This window comes from Zosterops lateralis, assembly GCF_965231275.1.
Source record: "Zosterops lateralis genome assembly, chromosome: 8".
Classification (NCBI taxonomy): Eukaryota; Metazoa; Chordata; class Aves; order Passeriformes; family Zosteropidae; genus Zosterops; species Zosterops lateralis.
In genome coordinates this window covers 28687536-28711474 of record NC_139768.1, presented here as the reverse complement: position 1 = coordinate 28711474, position 23939 = coordinate 28687536, and the positions used below count along the sequence as shown (strand labels likewise).

The window sequence follows — 23939 nt, the reverse complement described above, 5'->3', positions numbered from 1 at the left end:
TCAGTGAGTCACTGGCAAGAGCTGTCATGGGTAATCTGACAGACAGTTTTCACCCATCCTCTGCGTGTGGAATTTCCATGGACTCCCACAGCCCTAGCTTGCAGACTCCATGAGCAGGGGAGAACCACAGGGGGCTGTCTAGGAACCCCTTGGGCCACATCTGCCACTCTTGGAACTTAGAGTTTACACTCCAGGGAGAAAGGCTCTTCCACCCTCTTGGATAGCTCTTTTCATTACTTAAAAAACCCCAAACCATCACCAAAGCAAAACCACAAAACCCCCAACCAAACAAGAAGCCTCACGACAACAAAACAAACCAAAGAACACCCACATAAACATACATCCTATTTCTTTCATTTCCACCATCATAAATGAAAACCTGTCCTAAGGAACTACATTTCTTTGTTGCGTGGGTGTTGTATTTTCAGGTGTTACCCCTAAACTTAAGATGCTGTTCAAGAACTGTAGGTTTTGAATTTGTTGCTCTTCCTGAGCAGACTCACACAGCCTGGCCCAGAGTTCACTAGACAAAATCAGGCAGATTACATGGGATAGTGGGTTTGAAATTGCCTAATGCTGAGAGACAGACTGGATGTTGATCTGCAGAGGCTTATATAAACAACTTCTGCAAAATAAGAGCCTCTTCTGGAAGAGGGAAAGCTGTTACGTGTTAAAAAGTGAACAGAAGAAAGTGCAGAAGTTCCTGCATTTCCTTCTGATGTGTTAATTCTACCATTTTCAGAAGGTAAGCTGGGGAGTAGCTGTACCTCTGAATGGCATAAATGAATTCATTCATTTGGCACTAAACTGCAGTACTGTCCTCTGCAAAAATAAGTGGCTCCATTCTCTTCAAATTAAGTCATATATTATTGGAAATAGGACACATCTTTGAAAGAATTTGAACTTCACAAATTTTATTCATGTTATATAAAACTCTTTCAGAATAATAACCAGGCTGCAGTTTGATAGCTATTTCCTACTGGAGATGGTTTAGTGTAGTGCTGACCCTTTTTTTTGCACTGGAAGAACCTTAGATTTATTTTCAGGGAAGGCAGTGACCTATTGGATTGTAAGGGGGTTTCTACAGGCAAAATGAAAAGGGAATTCTAGTCCTGAACATGCCAATGATTTTGGGTGTAAGAAATTACATACCTGTCAGTAAATGTCCATCTTTTTTTAATTACTGGTTTTCCAGACTTCTTTGGCTCTTTGTCTTTTTTCTTTTTTTTGCCCTACAGTTAAGGGTATTTTCCTAGATTAAAACTCTTTGACACAGCTACAAAATAAGCTCAGTAATTTTATGTTTCCCTAGTCAGACAGTTGATACTTTGTTTCATCTCTGTGGTGCTGTTTTGTTTTGAGGTTTTTTTTATTTGGTTGTTTTAAGGTATGGTGTGACCTTATGGTCCTTAATGATCAATATCTTTGATTAATCTTCAACTTCTTTCCCTTTTAATAATTTATTGGCAATCTTTAAAAAAAACAGTAAGGTAAGTGCATTTATAAAGTGGCTCCATCCTAAAGTACTAGAACATTTCTTAGGGTCATTGTTGAGTTGTCTCTCATGAGAAGCATTTGGGCCTGGAGAACACTCTTATATGTAGTACTTTTATTTTGAATGTGGCATTGAAATATTAACTGACTTGTGTAAGGTTATGGAGTATCATCAACTGCAACAGAATTAAGCCTGGTTTAGGGTATAATAAAAGACAATTTTCCAATTTTTTTTTTTGTCTTCAACTTCTTTAGCCTCCAGTCTTGTCTCTTGCTTTTGTACATGAGGTCTGGCTAGCTGCTGCACTTTTCTTGTCCATGACAGATTTTTAGCGAGCATTTTTCTGATTTTTCAAATTGGCTCTGTTTGTTCCTTTCTTTTCCATCTGTGTCAGTCTTTTTGGTACAAGTCTCTCCTATAAGGGAGTCTCCCATCACCTTCTCCATCTCTTATTCCATTAATAAGTATGGTTTATTGGCTGTTACTGTGAAGAATGACACTTTTCACCCGAAGGATCTTTCCTATAAAAATGAAGCAAGATGGTGTTTAAAGTTTCATGATTTTTTTTACTCTCACCTAAAAAGCATCATCAGTTATAAACTGTTACCAGAAAGATTTGGTAACCAAGGGAAATTAATCTTTTTTGTTCTACTGTTAACAACACTAGAAGACAGTGAAAACATTTAAAATGCCTTGCTGGTATCAAGCTTCCAAGCAGATAATTGCTGTAGTAGCCTTTGGGAATGGGAGAGAGGCTTATCCAAGCCAACATAAATCACAAGTGAGATGCCCATGAGATAATCTTACATGAAAGATACTACTGTGTCCAAGAATATCTGTGTCTCAGCACTGCGAGTAAACTGCTCTTCAGTTCTGACAGGATGTGCCTGTTTGCTTTCACCATCCTGCTTCCATCTTGATTTAAAATACTGTTTCACTGTGTATTTCCACCTTTCTTTCCAGTGGTTGTTACCGCTGTTACCACATGGGAAGGGTGAGGGCAGGGTTTGTTTCAGAGACCTGGGCTGGTTTTGCCTCTCTCCTTTGCCTTTGCTGGCTGCGGTCACATGAGGGCACTGCGTCTGTGAGCAAAGGTTTGGATTCCACCGTGCAGACACAGTGTGCTGGCAGCCACTTACAGCTTATAAACTACTGTGTGCTGCTGCAAGAATAGCTTCTGCACTCAAAACTAGCTTTGGCATTAGAAGAATCAAGTAAAAAAATAAACCTACAGCTGGAAGAAGGAGCTATGTATCACTGCTAACAAAGCCTCTTTCATTCTGGCATATATTTTTAATCTTTCATCATGAAATAGTGCCAGTCTTTTCAATTTTTGAGAATCTTCTCTCACGGTTTTACTCTGGAAATATAATGTGTTTTGGCAGCTTGTTCACTATTTTAAACACTGCAAGAAACAGTTCACTGGTACATGAGTCTCTGTCAGGTGTTTCCCTGATGGAACAGCTTTACCAGTGCTGCTGGTAAGTCACAGCATGGAGGTTTTTTTCAGAGATTTTTAGCCCAGTTGAAACTTTTGGTGTTTTACCAATGTGGACTGGGAAGAGTGGTTTCCAGAGCTGGGTAGTGTGGTGGAAACATGTGTACAACCCAAATTCAGGAAAACACAAGTGGAGGTATGAAGGAAGGCTGTAGTGCTTACTGAGTGATGCTCTCACTTGTGCTGTCATGTCTGGTTTATACAGGCCACATTAAGAGTGGTGAGTTTAATTCAGTTTTAAAAACCAAAAATTCCCTGGATGGGGTATTAAAAGTCACAAAGTGCTGTTCCTCATGTAACTCCTGTAAACTGAGCAGCTTGTCTGAGCCATACTGGCAGAAAGAAGCTACATTTAGAGCATCACTGGGATGTTATGATGGTATTTCAGTGTGGGGCTGCCAACTCTAACCAAACAAGCTCCAAATTCTGGAGTAAGAACCCCTATCCTTACCCTGAACATGTTAAGTTTATTTTGGGTGCTTTCTGGGCTTGTAAAATCCTTCGTACAACAAATACTCCAAGAACAACAACTGGAGGAGTTTCTCTTCTTGAGCATCCTCTAACCCATCCGTGCTGGGTCTCTCTGTTGGCAGAATGGTTTGTCTCCATTGCACATGGCAACACAAGGGGATCACCTCAACTGTGTTCAGCTCCTGATTCAGCACAACGTGCCTGTGGACGACGTCACCAATGACTACCTGACTGCGCTGCATGTCGCTGCCCACTGCGGCCACTACAAAGTCGCCAAGGTTCTCTTGGACAAGAAAGCTAATCCTAATGCCAAAGCACTGGTGAGTACACAGCAGGGCGCTGTTCCCAGCTAAACATTCCAGCAGAGCTGTGCTGAGACTTACTAGGAGTTGTTTTCTGCCTGCTGGTGGCTGACAGAGAGGATATGCTGTTGTTGCCACAGCCCAAGAACAAATGCTCGAGGTTCAAAGTGTTAATAATGTATCCTGCAATCACAGAAGACCTTTGCTTGCAGACAGTCAGCAGTGATTTATGAATTTCTAGTGTAACTAGAGCACTTTTGCCTCCTGGTTGCTTTTTATGATTATGAATAGATGAAACAGCTGCAGACATAACTGCTGTAGTTTTTTGGTATGGAGAGAATCCTTATTTTCCAAGTGTTTGTACAGAGAAAGTAATCAGTGACATTTAAAACTGAGGGAATTTTTATAAGTTCTCAGTGATGTCGAACAGTAAAAGGTAGGAATGAGTTACATAAGTATTTGTGGTATTCTATGTCAATGGAGTCATATGCCTTTCTACTTTAGAAACAACTTCAGCAGCAAAATACATTAGCGCAGTTAAACTGCATACAAACAGAATACATAAATGCCTTCTGTCCAAATTGCAATCACAATCCATTCTGTTTAAAATGTCTCTCTGGTTTGTTCTTCAATAACTGTTCCAAAGAAATTTACATTCTGACATGGACTGGGTTGATTGGTTTCATAGCCTGATGCTAACTCACTCAACTCCTGAAATGTTCTGCGAACTCCTGAAACCCTCACAAGCCAGGTGGGATTGACTCTCTTGGAAACAGTACAGACTCCACAGATCTCCTTCTCTCAGCCCCTGTGCTTTTTGCATCAGATCAACCTGTATTCAGGTGTCTGTGGTCAGGCTGTTACAAAATATGAAACACACCTGAGCTCACCCTGGACATTGTCCACTGCCAAAGAGAGGGGTCAGAGCTGCTACACTGGAACAGACAATGGCATGGACCCCACATAATGAAAACATAAAATATTCTTTACTATATGGCAGGTAAAAAAAGGCAATTTTGATCAGATCTGAGGGACCAGCTCTGCCAGTAGTTTTCAGAATGTTCTGCAAAGGCTCTTTTGTACCGAGCAGCATCAGCATTCAGTGCTCTGATGTTGCTGTACCAATCGTGGGTGCTCTGGACAGCCTGTTTTCCTGATTTACTTTTTTTTCTGTGGTATCTGGACTTTTTTCCTGTGGTATCATTTCACACTGAACAAGATGGTAGTTCTAATGTTCTCTCCATTGAACACATCTTTTTTAACGGAAGGGGTGAAATACTTGTAGTTGCAGTAAGCTGACAGGTCATGAATGGGAAAAAAAATCAACAAACAAGTAGTAAAAATAGTTTAGAAGACGTAAATTCCAGAGCTCATAATAGGTAAAGTGGTTTTTTTTTTACCAGCAGTTCTAAAAGGTCAAAAGAAGACCAACCAAAAAAACACACCCCGAATTCCCCAAAAAATCCAGCAGGTTAACAGTGAATATGGGAAGCAAAAAAGAAGGGTTTGACACTTATGCGTGAAATTAGATTTTTTAAAATAAATTAACTATTGGAGTGAGCAGTGTATTTCATAATTAAAACTGGATATATGAAATAGGTCTTTATCTTCTTATAAATTTTTACTTTCTATTACATGAAAAATGTAGCAATTCCAAAATAAATTTGGGAGTTGTTCCTTTAAAACTGAAAAATCATTTATGTGAATTCCATACTAAGTTCTATTTTTTAATGACAGTAGGCATCAAAATTGTGTTCTTTCTCATCTCCAGAATGGTTTCACACCTCTTCACATTGCCTGCAAGAAGAACAGAATAAAAGTAATGGAACTTCTTCTAAAGCACGGTGCATCAATTCAAGCTGTAACTGAGGTAAGAAATGGTCTTTTCCATGCTTGTCTTCACTTTTCCTACAAAATTCATTGTAACTGCATTGATTAACATTTCAGCATTTCTGAAAGAGCATGGAACAATTAAGTCAACAATTATTTTCAACTAGATATTATGAAATAACAAAACTGAACAATAAAGTCAGTTGCCCTAATGAATCACAAGCAACTGATATATATTGGGATTACGGTGAGAATAACAAGTGAAACGTAACTAAGAAAAACTTTCTAAAATCTACCATTTCTGCCAATTTTTTTTCTGTGATTTAAGGCACTGAGGATGAAATTTGCTCTGTTACAGACATCAAGGTGAAGACTATGCTTCACTCAAGTCCTGTTTTAAAAGGTGGTTTAAGTCAGACCTTGTTTTGGCTTTCCACAAAGAAGTTGCATTCTCCCACCATCATGGGACATCACAAATTAGCTAGAGAGAAATCAATATGCAGTCGCTTCAGTCAGCATGAGATAGTCTGCACCCAGTTCTTGGAAAAAATTTGAGATCAATTAAGTACCTATGGGAATTTTTATCTCCATGTATGTATATTGTACCATGTTAGGAGAGGAGGAAAGATCACATATATGAATGTGTGGCCACTGTGGGATGGGCCATGTTAGAAAATGACAAGGAATTCCAAGGATTAAACAAGGTGCAGTGGGGAGTAGTTCATCTCCACAAAACAAAGTTTGATTTAATGTGTACAGGGTTGTTCAGCAGCAAACCATACAGATCCCTTCCTGGCTTGCTTGAGGGAGAAGAGTCTGCCCTGGCTACAGTTCATGTAGCTCCAGACTGGCGTTTGAAAACTTTAACAGCATTTACTAAGTTGTTTGAAACAAATTAAAAAAACCCACACTCAGCCAGTTATTCTGCCTTCCTGCTCATGTTTGTTCTGCATGAGAAAGGAAGATAAGTGTTTTCCTCACTTCTACCCTCTGGGGCTTGTAAATATCTGTGAGGAAGCTGCCTAAAGCATGGGGATTTCCAGAGATCCACTGCGATTTCTCCTTCTCTTGGTAGCAAAACACCTCTGGCTGACTGTTGGTACAGTTGTGCAGAAGCAGCTGTGAAGAGGCTTTAGGGTGATTCTGTGTGGGGAAATATTAACTACCAATTGGATTTTTAAAGCAAAATCCTTGAGGTTATGCCGTGCTGAATGGCTGCTCTTTTTTTTTCCCCCTCTCCTTCCCTCTCTCTCTCTTTCTCTCCGGTTGGGATTTCATATCCTGTGTGAGGGTAGTGGTGCAGATTCATGATGGTCATCTTTTTTGCACAAGCTGAATGTTTCAGAATGCCTTGCCTTTGTACCAGCAATGCTTCTATATTTTTTAATTTTTTTTTCCCTGTTCCAAGATGATATTTAGCAAATGCCTAATCTTAATCTTGCTTAGCTGTGGTTGATTTTGTTGATGAAGAACTACTGGATTCCTAGAACATTTGTTTGCTCATGAACCAGACTTATAGGGGTTTCCAGTTCTGTGTGCCCTTTCATTTAAGCACATGTATATTGTTTTAAGAAGATAAAGCCCTCTCAGAAGAGCAAGCAGCTGGGTTTACTCGCTTTGGAAAAATTTATGTTTTCCTCATGGCATTCTTGTAAAGGCATGTGGAAGTAGGTATTTAAATTGGACTTTGGTCTGTTTTTCAGTCGGGCCTAACTCCAATCCATGTTGCTGCCTTCATGGGACATGTAAATATTGTATCACAGCTAATGCATCATGGAGCATCCCCCAACACTACCAATGTGGTGAGTCACAGGTTTCCTTTCAGCAGGGTAGCACTGGGAATGCGTGATACGATTTGGGAGCAGTACTAGGATGTGCCTCAAGTGCCTAATTCTACTGTCCACCATCCACCTCCATGGCACCTGTGGCTGGTGCTGGAGTCATGGGAAAGTGCAGCCTGCTGACTCCTACTTGAGAGATACTTGGCAGGTTGAGGAAGTTTCCAAAGGGGCTGACTCTAAGCAGGCTCTTATTTCTTGGTTCTCTGAAGGAAAGAGTGAGAACATACTGTAGCTTCTCAGCTGTAATTTCTGAGATCTGTGCATGACTGTTGAGCACTCTTCTCCCAAGACCCTGGGGGTCTGCCATTTAAGGAGAACTCAACAGACTGCAGCAGATTGTGGGGACATATTGGCTGTGTCCATCCAGCCGTCCGAGCGCGCTCCTCTGCTGGCTGTGGCTGCCTGCCCCAAGGCTCCCAGGGCACGTGTGAAAACTCAGCTTCTTCTTAGATGGGTGTTTGAAAATCAGGAAGTGGGAGAGAAGCAGAAGCTCGTTGATCCTCTTTAACAGTTTGGCTTCCTTTTCACTTTCCACACGCAGGTGCAGCTAGAAGACAAAACTTCGTAAAAGTCTTCACCTCCTAATTCTGTTAAATGACCTAAAAATGCAACACCTTTTGTTAACAAGCAGGTGTTTGTACCTAAAGACATATTGATACCCAAAAATGTAGAAACCACTTGCCCTCCTGAATTGTTCTGGTTTCCTTGGATTTGTCTTTCATTAAGTCCTTGAAGCTTTAGATGAATGTACTCGGTAATGATTTTTTTTCCCTACTTGTTCAGTTGCCTCAGTGCTTGTCAGATAACAAATGATCATAGGGGCACAAGGCATTACAGAAGGAAAGCCAAATATATATGTGCCTGAATATACAAATTTTGAAATACATTTTTTACTAAATTCAAAGGACAATTTAAATTACTACTTAAAAATTAAACTGCTATTGAAAAGGACACAATTTTTAACGTTCCTAATAAAATACTAGTAATATAAAAATTGCACTGTCTCTTTTCAGCGATAAATAACGACAAAGACACTACTGAGTTGGGAAATTGACCCTGCAATAAATTGCTTTGCAGCACACAGTGACAGGTCAAATACTGATTTAATCTCACATTTTACAGACAACGGTCTTGGTTTGGAAAGACAGGTGTCTGCTAAGGAAGGCAGGAGTCTCCCTTGAAATGAAGAATGTAAACCCCTTCCCTCCATATTATTATAATTTTGAAATTAAGGGGCTTTCAGGCAAAGATATGGGAATAGGAATAACAGTTCTTTACTAGAAAAATTAAAATGAAAATGTAGTAGTACAAAAAAAGCAAACAAAAAAGAAAACACTGATAGAGTCAGAATACAACCTGACACCTTGTTGGTCAGGGTGTTGGGAGCAGTCTAATCAAGTCCTCCTGGATTACAGATGTGGTTCTGTTGAAGCAATGATCCTGTAGAAGGGTGTAGTTTTCCTCTGAATGTCCAGTGGGGGGGAGATGGGTCTGGTCTCCCTCTGGCAATCCAGTGCAAACAGGCTGTGCTGGTGTTCTGACTCTCAGGTTTTATCCAGGTAGGAATGCTGGGCTCCTCCCCCTGGGTGGAGCATCTCCCCATGGGCTGATGGAATTGTCTCAGCCCTGCAGTGAGCCTCGATGGCCCATGGACAGCAGAGATCCCCTGGAGGGAGGATGGGTCCTGGAAGGGATAAACGACACTGCCCCACCTGGTTTAACAGCTGGCAATAGAATACACACCCCCTGTTACATTTTGCATTGCAACCCAAGACAACAACTACAGCAGAGTTTTCTAGTGGAGATCATTCTGAGCAGGGTCGCCAGTGTTTCTGTGTTTATGAAACAGCTGGTATTTGTCCTTCCTGCAGTGTGGTTTTAATTCTGTTCTGTTTCTGCTGCTGCCTGCAGAGAGGAGAGACAGCGCTGCACATGGCAGCCAGAGCGGGCCAGACAGAGGTCGTGCGGTACCTGGTACAGAACGGAGCCCAGGTGGAGGCCAAGGCCAAGGTGAGGACGTGGCCCAGGTGTAACAAGCCTGAATGATCTGTGCTGGACAAAGCAAGGACTCACATTCATCTTGTGTGTGTCCTTCAGGACGAGCAAGAGGTGAAGCCAAGCCTTTGTGATGCCCACTGATGCTTTGTTGTGTATCCTCTTACTGTATCCACAAGTGATCTGTAAGAGACGAGGCAGAAGGTGTCAGGTTGATACCATCCCCATTTTTAATATAAATTATCACGTGTTTGAAGAGTTTTGTTTTGAAGTGGGACTTAGGGAGGGAGAGGAATTCCTCAAATCTGCTTTTATTTCAGCACAACTGAGATCTCTCAGCTTCTGGTGTCTCCTGTCATATCCCTAAAGCAACAGCCTGCATGTATTCAAAAATAGTTAAGACTTCTACAGAGCACCATCTAAAGGAAGGAGGCACAGTGAGAGGATGTAGCAGAGGGCTGGAAAGAAGGAACAGATTCTATAGAAACAATTGCAGTTGAGGAAAAAGAAATGGTCAAGAGGCATGAAAGAACACACAAAATTATGGAAATTGCAGACTTCCAGGAAACAGGCAGGGCAAGGAGACAAATGGGTGCAATAAATAGCAGTCTGAATAGGTAAACTCAGGAAATACTTTTTCCCCAAATGGTCATAAAATAGGTAAAACCCCAAAAAAACCAAACTATTTTTCATTGTGAAATTATCTGTGAATTGGGTCACACACAAGTAAGTTTGCTGTTAAGATTATTGACTTATAAGGAACTCTAACTAAATATTTATAGATGATAGAGTTTATATCTGCAAGGAGCTTGACAATAGAACTGATTCATGTGGTTTGTGAATCTCCAAAGACAATCTTGAAAGTGAACAGCTCATTCTCAGAAGCAGTCATGCAAATATTTTCTGAGTAAATTCACAGAATGATTTAATTTGTGCAAACTGCCATTGCCTGTGATCAGTTTGTTATCATAAATAACAACTAAATGCAAGCAGTAGATAATACACCAGTGCCAACATCAGCTGTGAGAAATTTGTGGGAAACAGGCACAAACTGGAATCATTTAAGAACTACAAAGATGCTCCCCAAAATAGAGGAGAATTGCCCTGGAGAGGAGTGGCATTTTTATCCTGGCACGCTCCCATCCTAAATCCAGAGGTGTAAAATTACTCTTGTAGTATGGGCATGAGGTCTCCCCTGAAGAGAACAGCCCAGAACTGCAGGACATGGGGTAGCAGTGCTCAAAAGGTAGGAAATTCAGCAGGGGGAAATGGGGAGAGAAAGATGCTTGGCCACACTGTTGTGATAGTGTGCTTAATCCAAAGATTGTACAACAGAAAAAGGGGATGACAAAAATACAAAACCAAATAATAAAGAGGTGAGAAATTATCTCTTAAATGCTCAGAAAAAGGTCACAACACCCTAATATTTTCAGGGAAGGAAAAGAAATAAACCATGAGTTTCATGACAGGGAAACATACTTAAAACTATTCAGATTATTGTCTTCTGAGTGAGAAGTAGAAAGTGACAAGCAATTGCCACACCATGTTCTATCATCAGTTACATCTATGGAAAAGTTAACTGCAAAATACCAAACAATCATTCACCAGTTAAAAAAGCACAAAAATAACAATACTTTATGCAAGTTTCCAGGCAATAATTGATTGAGCTATTAAACGTTGCTGTGAAGTGTAAAAGATATCAAGATGTGAGCACTGGCTTTATTTTAAGAAAGGTCTGCAAAGCAAAGTGAGGCAAATCCAGATAAGGAAGAAAATTGATAAATTTATTAACTTTTATGATTATGTCACTGTCTGGAATATTTTGTGAGGCATTAACAAAGAGCAAGGTGTCTTGATGATATGACACAGAGAAAGCCAGTGTGCAACATTCACTAGCTAAGACCTCAGTACAGTTAATGCTCATCTGCAATTTTGGAAAGTGACAGAATGTGGGCAAATCTTTTGTGTCCCAACAAGAGGTGCAGTTTTCTCACGCAGGCCTGTGTTGTTCACTCTGTGTCCAGGATGACCAAACGCCGCTGCACATTTCTGCCCGCCTGGGGAAAGCAGATATTGTGCAGCAGCTGCTGCAGCAGGGAGCATCCCCCAATGCAGCCACCACGTCAGGATACACACCCCTGCACCTCTCTGCTCGGGAAGGGCATGAGGACGTGGCTTCTGTTCTTTTGGATCATGGTGCATCTCTGTCTATCATCACCAAGGTAAGAAAGCTGCAGGAGCGACAGCTGGAATTGTAAAACATACCTGTAGCAAGGGCTGCTTGTAAATTAAATGCTGCACATACAGTGTAAGTGTGAGCTACATTTTATTAAAAGGGTACAAAGCTTCATGCTTGTGCCTCAGGACCTGGTGTATAACACAGTCCAGTGATCAGAGCTGCATTTTCTTGGAATGGAAGGAATGCAGGGCAGAAATTCCAGGCGGGTGTTGGTAGGCTAGGGTCTTCCACAGTGTGAAGAAAGGAACCGACTCTTCCCTTGTTTAATGTAGGAAGGGGTTTGCCTTGCAAGGGAAGGGCCTCCAGACCCCACAGGGCAGTTGGGAATCTGCAGACTTGCTGCCTGTACTCGGGACTATGTAAGGGGGTGGTTGGAAGCAAGTGCATCCAGATCAGGGACAAACCTTGCCCTGAGAAAGAGTGCCCAGGGCTGCTATATTACTGCTTTCTCTTACAGAAAGGATTTACTCCGCTACATGTGGCTGCAAAGTACGGGAAAATTGAGGTAGCCAACCTCCTGCTTCAGAAGAATGCATCTCCTGATGCTGCTGGAAAGGTAGGACAGAAGAAGCCACTGCAACTTGCACAGCAAATATCTCAAACCAGATAATATTTTATTAATGTCCTCCCAACTACTTACCATCACACTAGTATCCACAGCCTGCCTGTAGCTGGAATTGGTTTCATGTGGTATTCCAGTCCCTGTTGGGGCTACCAAGAGCCAGCAACCTCTTGACAATTATTGTCATTAATTGACAACAAAGTGATGTGCTCTGTGTTCATATCCAGGGGAATGGAGACAAACCATTCCCCTTTGTTCCTACCCAGACTATTTACAGTCCTTATCAGAGTGTTTGGGTAGCTGGCCCTGCTTCCCCAGGTCTCATGATGGGGAGGGGGTGGGGGGGCAAAGGCCAATAGGACCTCAAGCTTTTTAAACCAGCCCAGCTTGGATTTTTACAGATGCAAGGGGCAGTTTACTTATCCAGGCAGTAAAAGGAAAACATTGCCAAGGGTGTGACCTCCTTACCCTGGGGCAGCACAGATATGTGCTTCTCTTCCCTGGGAAAAGGGAATGGGGCTTTCACAGCTCGGGAAGGATTTCCAAATTTGTTTTATTTTTTGATTCTAAAAGTTCCCAAAGGCTCTGGATGCACGAATGAGTAACAAATGTGTTTTTTCACCTTATCTGCTGGAATTTTCCAAACTCCTGAGTTTCCCCTGGAGAGAGTCTGTAACAGCGCTTGTTTGTTCTGCATGTGTTTTTAGAGCGGTTTAACACCACTGCATGTAGCTGCACACTACGATAATCAAAAAGTGGCCCTCCTCCTGTTGGACCAGGGAGCTTCACCTCATGCCTCTGCCAAGGTACAAGTACTGGCCAGTGTGGGGAAACAATACCCAGGCATTTTATGTCCCTTTATTCCCTGTCTACCCCTGTTTTTTCTGTGCTGTGTATGTTTGCAGTTACAGGAGGCTCAGTGACCTTGTTTGTTAGTGTCTCACAACCACATAAAGCTGCTAGAATAATCCTGCAAGTGGATAAAATAGCAATTTAAAAAAGCAAAAAAATATGCAGAAACAGTTTAAATCACCTGTTTCAGTCTCAGAAAATACTGAGCCTTGCTTTCATTTGTCCAGCCTCTTCAATAGCTTCTCCAAGCTAGCCAACTTTGTATCATTGCATCTTAAGATTTGTGCGGGGTAAACTTGGGGTTAAAGCCCAGCTATACAGGGGGGTTTTATATAGCTTTAACAGCTATATATTCTGTTTGTGCCACAGGATGACACCTGAGGTGAGATAAGTTTCTCAGTTCAGTATATGTAATTATTCATGTGCTTCACAATGCTTCTTTCCCAGTGTAAATGGACTGGCAAGAAATAAAACTAGGTAATAAAATTACAATCACAGCCCTGCTTTGATTGTAATTTACTGTAGGCAAGACAATACTTAGTGTAAGGTTTCAGAGGATATGAAAGAATAAATATGTAAATTTATTCTGGTGGTGCATAGAACAAAGAGAATTTAGAGAAGCTTAAACTGTCTGTTTCTTTTGTGGATCCCAGTTTTTAGTATGGGATGGATAAATACTATAATCAATCAAAGTATAATCAATATCTGAACAGGAACATTGAGTAAAGCAGGAAACACATATAGGTTAAAGCAGGTTAAGTGCAACGTAAATGCCTCATTTGAAACAACCCAGATAATTTCCTTAAATCACCGAAAAAAAAAAAAAAAAAAAACAAACCCAAGACCCTGTGGAGAAAGGAGAGCAAGTGGAAAGGCCAGTATTGTAGTTAGATAGGAAGTGCTCCTTGGTTGCCTCTCACACATGGCTGAGTGCAGCCATAGCACTGGGAGGCCTTCTGCATGGCTGGAGGAGAGGACGGAGTGTGCCAGCATGGTAAGTCCCAGGGTTTGTAGTGCAAGGAGGGGGAAGTTAAATAAACATGGACTGCCAGCAGCAATGGCGCAGTTTAAAATCAATACTGTCGATAGTGGCAATCTGCCAGAGCAGTGCCCCAGGGGGGAAACTGGAGTGATCTCTGATCTTTCACTACTGCAACACAGAATTCTCAAATGCCACTGGGGGGAAGATAGGGCCTTCTGAAGAGGATGAGAAGGCACTGACCCAGTTTTCACTGAAAGAAGCTGCTGGTGGAAGCTGTGCATCCTGTAGGGACAGGAATTGCAGCAGCCCCTGCCAAGGGCTTGGGAAGTCCAAACCGAGGTGGAAGCCCTGTAGACTGTGGTACAGCACTGCACAAACTCGTGTGTCAGGTCACCTCAGCTTCCCTATCCGTAACAGAACAGTTCTGCAGCTGCCACTTCAGGCCTCCAAGTGCCAACTGTAAGTGTGCCTAAGAGAAAGCATTTGTTAGTGCTCTGCAGCAAGTGAGCCACGGCAGCAGCGAGCAGAGCGTCGATACTAAATAAAATTAACCATAACATGTTTGTTGCTTCGGGCCCCCACTGTGCAGTCATCCAAAAGGTGATGTTGATAACAGCAGATGATTTCCTGTACTTTTTGTAAATGTGGTCCAGTAAATAAATGTTATGTCATATCTCATCACTGGCTCCACAGTTAGTCTCATCAGTAGTTGCCTTTCCTGTGACACCACTGTCTTTAACACTGATCTTAAGAGTGGCTCATTATCCAAATCTGCCTTGAAGAGTGATAAGTGACAGGGTATGGGAAATGGGCATGTCAGAGTACAGTGCTGTGGTACAGTTATTCTGATGAACCATTCTTCTCTTTCATAGGTAAAAATTGTGCGGCTTATCCCTAATTTGAATTTGGCATCCACTTTACAGTGCCTCTCTTCCTCACCACGCCATCCCCAAAGCCTTAGTTTTCCTCTGTCCCTTCGTCTTTAACCATTTTCTCTTTTTCCACTCTTTTCCCTGGCAACCAGAACAACCCAATACCCTTCTTCTAAACTTCTCTGTTCCTTTCTCCATATATGCATAGTGACAGTGCCGCCCTTATGACAAGAAGATGCAGATTGGGACTGAGCTGAATTTCAGCTTTTATTTTTCAGCTCTCTTTTTGCCTTCTCTTGGCAACCTGCTGCTGTCCACTCCACTGAAAGCAATATATGCTCATTTCTGAGGAAAAGGCTTGGAAACTGCGTTTGTTATTTTATATAATGTAACATGAGCTCCATTTAAAGGAGTTATGTTTTAGCAGACACACAGGATTTAGTGTGTAGTATTTAGGATTTATTAGGTGCTCGTGTGGCAGTGGTTGTTTTAAATGGCAGTATCATGCAGGAAGTCTAAGGGAGAGGATTATATTTGTTTTTCCTGAAGCACTTTATCTTCAAAGTGAAAATTCAGTGGCCATGTGCTTCCTTTATTGATTGCAGCACTGTGCTTCCTCAGTGTCATTTTCAGATACCTCAGTATCCAAGATCTGAACTGAATCTGAATTGAATTTTGAAGGTTACAGAACCTTCTCCACATGAAACTAGTGCTGTGCATCTCTTGCTGCCAGGTTCCTAGTAAAGCTCTCTTGTAATCATTTGTGAAGCCCCGTGTATTTATTCCTTGCTCATACCTGCATTGCTCTGCATCTCTTGTGACCTCCCTTCCTTTTCTGACCAGCCCTGCTGCCCTGTTGGTGCAGGGAGGAGCCCAGGTAGATGAATGCTTTGTGCCTTTAGGTAGATTTTATTGGGCTGGGTAATCTGAGATGCAAATGGTATTTATGATACCATAGAATAATACAAAATGGTTTATGCGGCTTGAGTCTCATCATGCCAAGCTTGTCCCTCTGCCACATGGAAATGTGTGCACATTTGTAATTTGCTTGAAAATGAGAGCTAATACATCTCTGAAAGACAGGAAGTTCTTGACTAAACAATCATTGTAATCTCTACCAAAACCTGGTCATACGTCCATCAGAGTTTTGGTATTTATGTGCTGATCAGTTATTCTTTATATCCATTTATCTATTTCCTGCCTGTCTTTTTTCAGACTTACAAAATTGTATCATGCAATAGATACTGCATTTTTATTTTTAGCACTGGGCTCCCTGGGTACACATATTGGAAGGAATAAAAAGATAAGGAATGCATGACTCTAAAGTTATATTGCTTCAGTTTTCCCTTGATCTGAAAAAACACCCAGCTTGTCAGTAAGGTTTAGGGTAAATGCTGCAAGAAAGGCCATATTTCATGTACATAATGCTTTCATTCACACTGGGAAATGGGAAAAAATCCCAAACAATAACAGCTGTTCTGAATTATGAACACACATCCTGCTCTTCTGTTTGTTAAAAGATTTTATGTGCATTTAAGGAAAATGAGCAAATGTCTGTGAAACAAAACTCAAACTCCTATTTCTATAGATTGTCCTTTCCTGAAAAGATACTTTTTCCCAAATTTGAAAATTTACTTCAGAATCCTCCTCTTTGTAGCAGAACTTTCAAAAAAGAAAGATTGCTTAAAGGTCAGATACATTGCTTGGTACGGCTTGTTAACATTGTATTTGACCATGTTTGACAGAATTTTCAGAACTAGAGGCATAATTATTCACGGAGTTGGGTAGGTACAGAGAAGTGATTTATCACCTTGTTCAGCAAAGTGCTTTCTGTTGGCAGAACGGTTACACCCCCCTGCACATAGCTGCCAAGAAGAACCAGATGGACATCGCGACCACGCTGCTGGAATATGGCGCCGATGCCAACGCCGTCACCAGGCAGGGCATCGCCCCCGTGCACCTCGCCTCCCAGGACGGCCACGTGGACATGGTGTCACTGCTGCTCTCCAGAAATGCCAATGTCAACCTCAGCAACAAGGTCAGTGCGCCCAACCTGCCCAGGGAGAAGCCTGTGACCAGAAGGAGAGGGCCCTGCAATTAAGTTTTGCCCACTGGGATTCTGCAGGTGTCTGAATGCACATCATTGTCTCTCCTAGCAAAGGGCAGCATGCTGTGTCACACTGAATGAACTGTGGTTTGTACTGCCCCAGGTTTGGTGATAACACATGCTGCAGTGGAATTTATTAATCCAGCATTGATTTATGCTAGTCTGCCAAAACATGGCCAGAGAGAAAATACCTTCTTCCCCACGAGGGCTAGCACTGGTCATTCATCAGCCTCTAGGAATACGCCTGCCCATTTTTCAGTTGCTATATGTGTAATTGTAACATTTGCTGTATTTTTCTCTAAAATTCTTTTGTTTTTTTAACATTTTTAGCACTATAATACTTTTATAACAAAAAAGGTAATACATACTACGGAATGGTAACAAATATCACCACCTAATGGTAACAGCGGACTTGTTCAGGGATGGTGACTTTTTAAATGGGATAATAACAGCAATCTTGTCTGAGATTTTGTTCCTTAATATAAGTGATTCTTCCTCCCTAGGGTATGTTTCTTAGCACACAGTGACTTTTGGTATAATTTCTCCTGGTGGTAGGAAAGCTGATGTATTTTAGTTTATGTGTGAATTCATAGGCTAATAAGTCTGCTCTATAGTAATGCTTCTAGCAAATGTGCAGCCTTAATTCTTTAAATGCCCCACTAGACATTGTTATTTGACATTATCAAGTGCAGTTTCAGTATGGATTTTTGTGGCTAGACTGGAGAGGCAATAGAAATTTTTTTCATGGAAAATATTTCTTATTCTCAGCAGGTAGGAAGAGTCAGTATCCTCTGAAGCAGTGGATGTTCCTGCACAAGGCTCCTGTGTTTTCCTGCTTCTAACTTTACAGTTTGATTACTTGTGGGTCCTCCTTCAGAAAACTTCTCTTGCAAATGAGGATTTTTTTTTTCCCACAAGTCTCAATCATGTGTGGGCTTATACAGTGTAGGGGGGACTTGATATCCCCACAGGGAAGTTTGCCATGTACATATTCTGCATCCATTGGCTATCCCATTTTGCTGCTGAGGCTAATACAGGGAGCATGATTGAAGTGCTTGGCACATTGATTCAGTGCCACCAGAGGTTAATTACCTGCAGCAGCCTTCCATCTGTTCAGCTGTAATCTCCAATTTCTCATTGTGCTGATAACACCACCTTTGGGGAGTAATTCACCTCCATATTCTCTCAGGGATGCACATTTCCTCAGAGCACATCTACATTTGAAGCCACATGTTTAAAGCCCACTGACTTCTGAGTTTTGCAGTTTTGGAGTAAAAAAATCATTTATTTCTTCAGGACTCACAGAATGGTTTGGAGCTGCATACTCAGAGCCCCCATACTGAGCACTTATTAACCTTTCTAGAAGGTTTGGCCATTAATATCCAGACTCCATTAGGTAATTTTGGCCATTAATATTCAGGTCCTATTAGGTAATTTTACTGTTACATATTTGTGTAAAGTGACCCACCTAAGCTGTGTTGTTATCATCAGGATTGCATCTTGGACTGAAATGCAGTGGGACACTGAAAATAACTGGCCTTGGGTAGGGGGTGCAGCTGTGGGTGTGGATTTGGGTTCAAGGGGAGGAAACCTAGTGAGTGTTCCTGCCTGATGTGACAACTGCTACCACTTGCTCTTCTGTCCTTGGTGCTAAAGGCAGTAGGAACAGGAGAGAAAATTAACCATAATTTGCAAGTAAAGTAAAGTAAATTCTTTCTCATTCCTAACAACATCTCCTCAGTAGATTCTTTCTCCTTCCTCTTTTATCTTCAACCTCTTTCATGTGGCAGAAATTTGCATAGTTTTCAGAGATTTTAAGGATATTTAGATCTTGAGTTTTAAATAAGAAAAATTACTGTCAGTATGTGTTTTCTATCAAGTCTGTATATATTTCCTGAGCAGAGAGAAATTGGCCTGATCTCAGAGAAATGCAGTTTTATTCTTTTGTGTTTGTGTCTGAAAACGATCAAGTAGATGAGTAAAGGGTAAGCATAAAACAGAATGAATGTAAAAAACTTGCAGAAGTGTAAACAATGATTCAGTATTGCTTTTAAAGTCTGACTCTGTTGGGAAAGATGAATCAGGGAAACCTTATAAATATGATTGCTTAGCAAAAGATTCTGAAAATATGAAACCTGTAATCGAAATGAAAGCGTACTTTGAGTTGTAGGATACCAAGTCTTAGTTGCTGTATAACCTAAAGACAATAGCCTAGCCAGCTGAAGAAGAATCCCTTTTGATTGAACAATGCCTTTCTGCTGGCTAAGGAATCCAAAGGTCAATGTAGCAAAACAGAAAAGTCTAAAGAGTAGTTTTTAGAGTTTAAAATATAACACATGGTAATGTAGTAGTTCTTATAGGCTGTATGTAGATTCTATAGGGTTGTGTGTCTTGTATTGGTTGGTCACTGTAAATTAGAATATTCATCACAAAAGGAGATATAATGTATTGTAACCTGGACCTCGCTCTCTTTTCCCTGCTCTTGGCCCACTTCTCTTCCCTGCTCTTCTCCTCTCTTGGTTTGCCCCCTCTCTGCTCTTCTCTTCTCTCTTCCCCCTGCACTCTGACCCCTGCCACGTTTCTCTAGCTCTCTCCCCTCTTCGTGCCAGCTTACCCTCTTTCTCTCTCTCTCGTTCTCTCTCTGGGACTTCCCTTCAGCCGAGGCTGGTGGCTGAAGGGAAGGCCCTTTCTACCCACGACCCTTGCAATAAAACCACGTATTCTAGAATATCTCAGGTTTGCAGAGTACCTTGTCCCTGTAAGTCACGGATGCTTCTACAGTCTGGTGCCCCGTGTGAGGAAGCCGACTCTGTTTTTTCATCTGTAGAACTTCGTTGACGGTAATTATAACTGCCGGTTGTTTTTGTTTTGTTTTGTTTTTCTTTTTTTTCTTTTTATACCCCAAACGGCCGTCCGTGAGCACGGATAGCGTTGCGAAGCACCGCTAATTCGGAGCTCTTAAAAGGTGTTTCCGCGGCAACCCTTAGGCCTAGCTTAGAGGGTTTGCTGGCGTGGGAGGGAGCATACTCGGGCTGCTGAAAGGCATCCCGGTCGGTATAGCTCTTAAAATATTTTCCGCGGTGCCCCGGGAGCTGAGCTCTCAGAGGACCCCACCGCGTGGTGAGCCCATCTCGGAGTCGCTGCAGAGACCCGTGAATTGGAGCTCGGTAAATATCTGTCCGCGGCAGGCCCCAGGCTCGGCGAGACGTTGCTGAAAGCAGCGCCTAACCGGAGTCTTGGAGAGCCCTTGCTGCGTGGTTGGTGGATATCCCGTGGGGTCCTGAGCACAGAGGGACCCGGACACGGTGGGTAGAGCCCCATAACTGCTTGGCCAGCAGCACATTGGAGCTCTGACGGACGAGCCTCTTTCGACCCCCTGATAGGTGAGTAACAACCGGTGTTATCATGGGACAAGGTTATTCTGCTCCAGACAGAATTCTCTATAAACAGTTAAAGCATTTACTTAAATCCAGCCCAAGTAATTTGCCTAAAGAAGAGCTAAAAAATCTCCTAGCTTGGACTCTGAACAACTTCCCAAATGCTGACCGCTCAGCCGTTTTTAGCAAAGATTTTTGGGATACAGTCGAAGTTAAACTTTTTAATAACATCTCCCTTCGGGATATGGCTGCTGCGGAGCTGGTCCCAGCTTGTAGGGCGCTCGTTGAATTGTTTGCTGCAGGTGCTGCTCCCCCGGTCCCGCGGCCCCGTGCGAGCCTTGTTTTTGCGGCCCCGCCCCCGCCGGCCCCCGCTTTCCCCGACCCGGTCTGTGCGCTGCCGACCCCCGAGCACGTGGCCTCCCCTTTCCCTGCTCCGGCCCCTGAGACCCCGCTGACCACCGCGGCACCCGCCACCCCACCGGACCCCGCAGCCCCTCCCCATCCCCCCGCGGTCCTGGCTCCGCCCCCTCCTGCCGCCCCGGCCCCTCCTGCCGCCCCGGCCCTGCCCTCTCCTCCCGCCCCGCCCAGTGCCGGCATCGCGGTCCCCCCGGCCCAGCCCCCTCCTGCCGCCCCTGCGGACCTGCCAGTCCCTGCCATTGTTGCACCGCCACCACCTCCTGCTGTCGCTGCTTTACTGATATCGGGCATGCCTGTCGCGGCTGCACAGGCGCTCCCTGCACACCCCGGCCTGGAGTGTGTGGCAATTCCGGTCCCCCTACCCCGGCACTACCGTCCCTACGCTGCCGCTTCAGCCCAGCCGCCCGCTGACCTCGCAGTCCCGCTGCCCGCGGCCCCACCCCACCAGCCTGCCGTGTCACCCCAGCCTCCCGTTCCTGTTGCACCCACGGCACCCCCGGTGCTCGCAGCCCCGCCATTGCTCGGCGGCACGGCTCCGTGCAGCGCTGCGCTGCATCCACCACGGCCTCCTGGTTCCCAGCTGCCGCAAAACACTGCCCTGCCGCTGCCGCACGCCACTGCCACGGCAATGCCATCGCTGCCCGCTTCCTCCGCGCTCACGCCAATGGCACCCCCCGAGCCGCCACCGCCCGACCTCTCTGCTGCTGCCCAGCCCAGCCCAGCCACTGCTGTGTTTCTGCTTTGCTCCCCTTACTTTAAACAACTACTGAAAAGTACCCTGGAAGGACACACACCTAATGACTGTAAAAACCTTGCTACCATAATTCTTATGAACTCACACTACATGACACATCAAACTTTAAAACGCATTTTTCATCATCCGAAAGGGGGAGAAACTCAGGCTACACCTCAAAGAAAGTTGAATATAGCCTTGTACCTTTATAATTTCTTGAACAGCTCTGCAGAGGAGCCTGATCCCCCCATTTATAGACATTTTTTAAACAACAAAAAGACAAAACTGAAAGAACATCCCCACACCAGCCAGTTACCACCCAAACGGAAGCCAGGAAGCAAGCACCCAGACCTGAGCTGTGCGGATTCATCAGGAGAAGATGGCCTGCCAGAGACAGCTCAAGAAAAGACTGGACTTTAACTATTTGCGCAAATGCATGTTGTTTTTACCCTTTTGTTTTAGTTTTTGTAGTGAAGCTTTACCTGTAGAGCAACCAAAGACGAATGTCTGGGTTGCTTTAGCCAGGTCTGCAGGCTCTGACACCATCTGCTTATCCGACACGAGTCCTGACAAACCATTCTCAACTTGCTTAGTTGGAGTACCTTTCCCAGAAGGTTTTGACAATGTTACTCTTGAAAAATATTGGCCATATGACGATCACCATATATCACCAACTCCCAGCCAGAGACACCAAACTTATATTGACAATTCTAAAGTTGATAAATCAGACCTTCAAGAATTAGAAATCCTAGGTTCATTAACTATGGACACCTGTTATCTGTTCCATTTCATGGGAGAAAATGGCCCTTCTTTTAACGTTACCCCATATCACCCCGCTTATAGCAATATAACTTCTTGGTGTCGTCAAACTAAGCTTATCATATATGACGAACCTTATGCCGATCGTTTTAACAAACTTCCTATTCGATTTCCTAAGGGAATTTGGCTCATCTGTGGAGACAGGGCCTGGCAAGGTATACCTTCAAAACTAGATGGTGGCCCTTGCTCCATGGGACAACTTACAATAATTGCTCCCCAAGTCAAAGAAGTAATCAAAAGGAAAAACAGGAAAATAAGATCTCCCTGGGGACCTGACTTTGAAAGCAACTGTGATAGTGATTTTCACCCTTGGAACTCTGGAAGTTCGATCGCTGCAAGCATTTTTCTACCTCAATTAACTTCTTCAGTAGCATTACAACAGTTAAACAAGCTGGGCTGTTGGCTCAGCAAAGAAGTAAATGCCACCTCTACTATGATCAGTGATTTGCTGACAGATGAAGAGGCAGTCAGACATGCCTCTTTACAAAACAGAGCTGCCATTGACTATCTTTTATTAGCTCATGGGCACGGCTGTGAGGATTTTGAAGGATTATGTTGTATGAACTTATCCGATCATTCTGTTTCCATTCATAAACAGTTACAAAATTTAAGAGATTTAGCTAACCAAATCACAACGGATGACCCATCTTGGCTAGACAATTTGTTTGATGGTTTGAGCTTTGCACCTTGGCTAAAGGAACTTTGTAAAATAGGCTTGATTATTTTAATAGTAATAATTGTAGTTTTAGTAACAATACCCTGTATACTTCAGTGTGTGCAAAAAATAACTAGTAGGACGATTTCTAGTATTTTAGTTGTTCAACAGAACGGGGGAGATGTTGGGAAAGATGAATCAGGGAAACCTTATAAATATGATTGCTTAGCAAAAGATTCTGAAAATATGAAACCTGTAATCGAAATGAAAGCGTACTTTGAGTTGTAGGATACCAAGTCTTAGTTGCTGTATAACCTAAAGACAATAGCCTAGCCAGCTGAAGAAGAATCCCTTTTGATTGAACAATGCCTTTCTGCTGGCTAAGGAATCCAAAGGTCAATGTAGCAAAACAGAAAAGTCTAAAGAGTAGTTTTTAGAGTTTAAAATATAACACATGGTAATGTAGTAGTTCTTATAGGCTGTATGTAGATTCTATAGGGTTGTGTGTCTTGTATTGGTTGGTCACTGTAAATTAGAATATTCATCACAAAAGGAGATATAATGTATTGTAACCTGGACCTCGCTCTCTTTTCCCTGCTCTTGGCCCACTTCTCTTCCCTGCTCTTCTCCTCTCTTGGTTTGCCCCCTCTCTGCTCTTCTCTTCTCTCTTCCCCCTGCACTCTGACCCCTGCCACGTTTCTCTAGCTCTCTCCCCTCTTCGTGCCAGCTTACCCTCTTTCTCTCTCTCTCGTTCTCTCTCTGGGACTTCCCTTCAGCCGAGGCTGGTGGCTGAAGGGAAGGCCCTTTCTACCCACGACCCTTGCAATAAAACCACGTATTCTAGAATATCTCAGGTTTGCAGAGTACCTTGTCCCTGTAAGTCACGGATGCT

The 23939-nt window shown here is 43.0% G+C and overlaps 1 protein-coding gene across 1 annotated transcript in view; it reads left to right on the top strand.

The window, feature by feature from the left end:
• ANK3 (ankyrin 3) overlaps positions 1-23939 on the top strand; it is a gene marked incomplete at its 5' end in the record, with an annotated part of 195921 nt that overhangs the window by 85323 nt on the left and 86659 nt on the right. The window contains 8 exon segments of the mRNA XM_083866821.1: positions 3587-3784; positions 5538-5636; positions 7300-7398; positions 9349-9447; positions 11457-11654; positions 12129-12227; positions 12941-13039; positions 16780-17027. Of these exon segments, the coding sequence (XP_083722947.1) occupies positions 3587-3784; positions 5538-5636; positions 7300-7398; positions 9349-9447; positions 11457-11654; positions 12129-12227; positions 12941-13039; positions 16780-17027 (1139 nt within the window).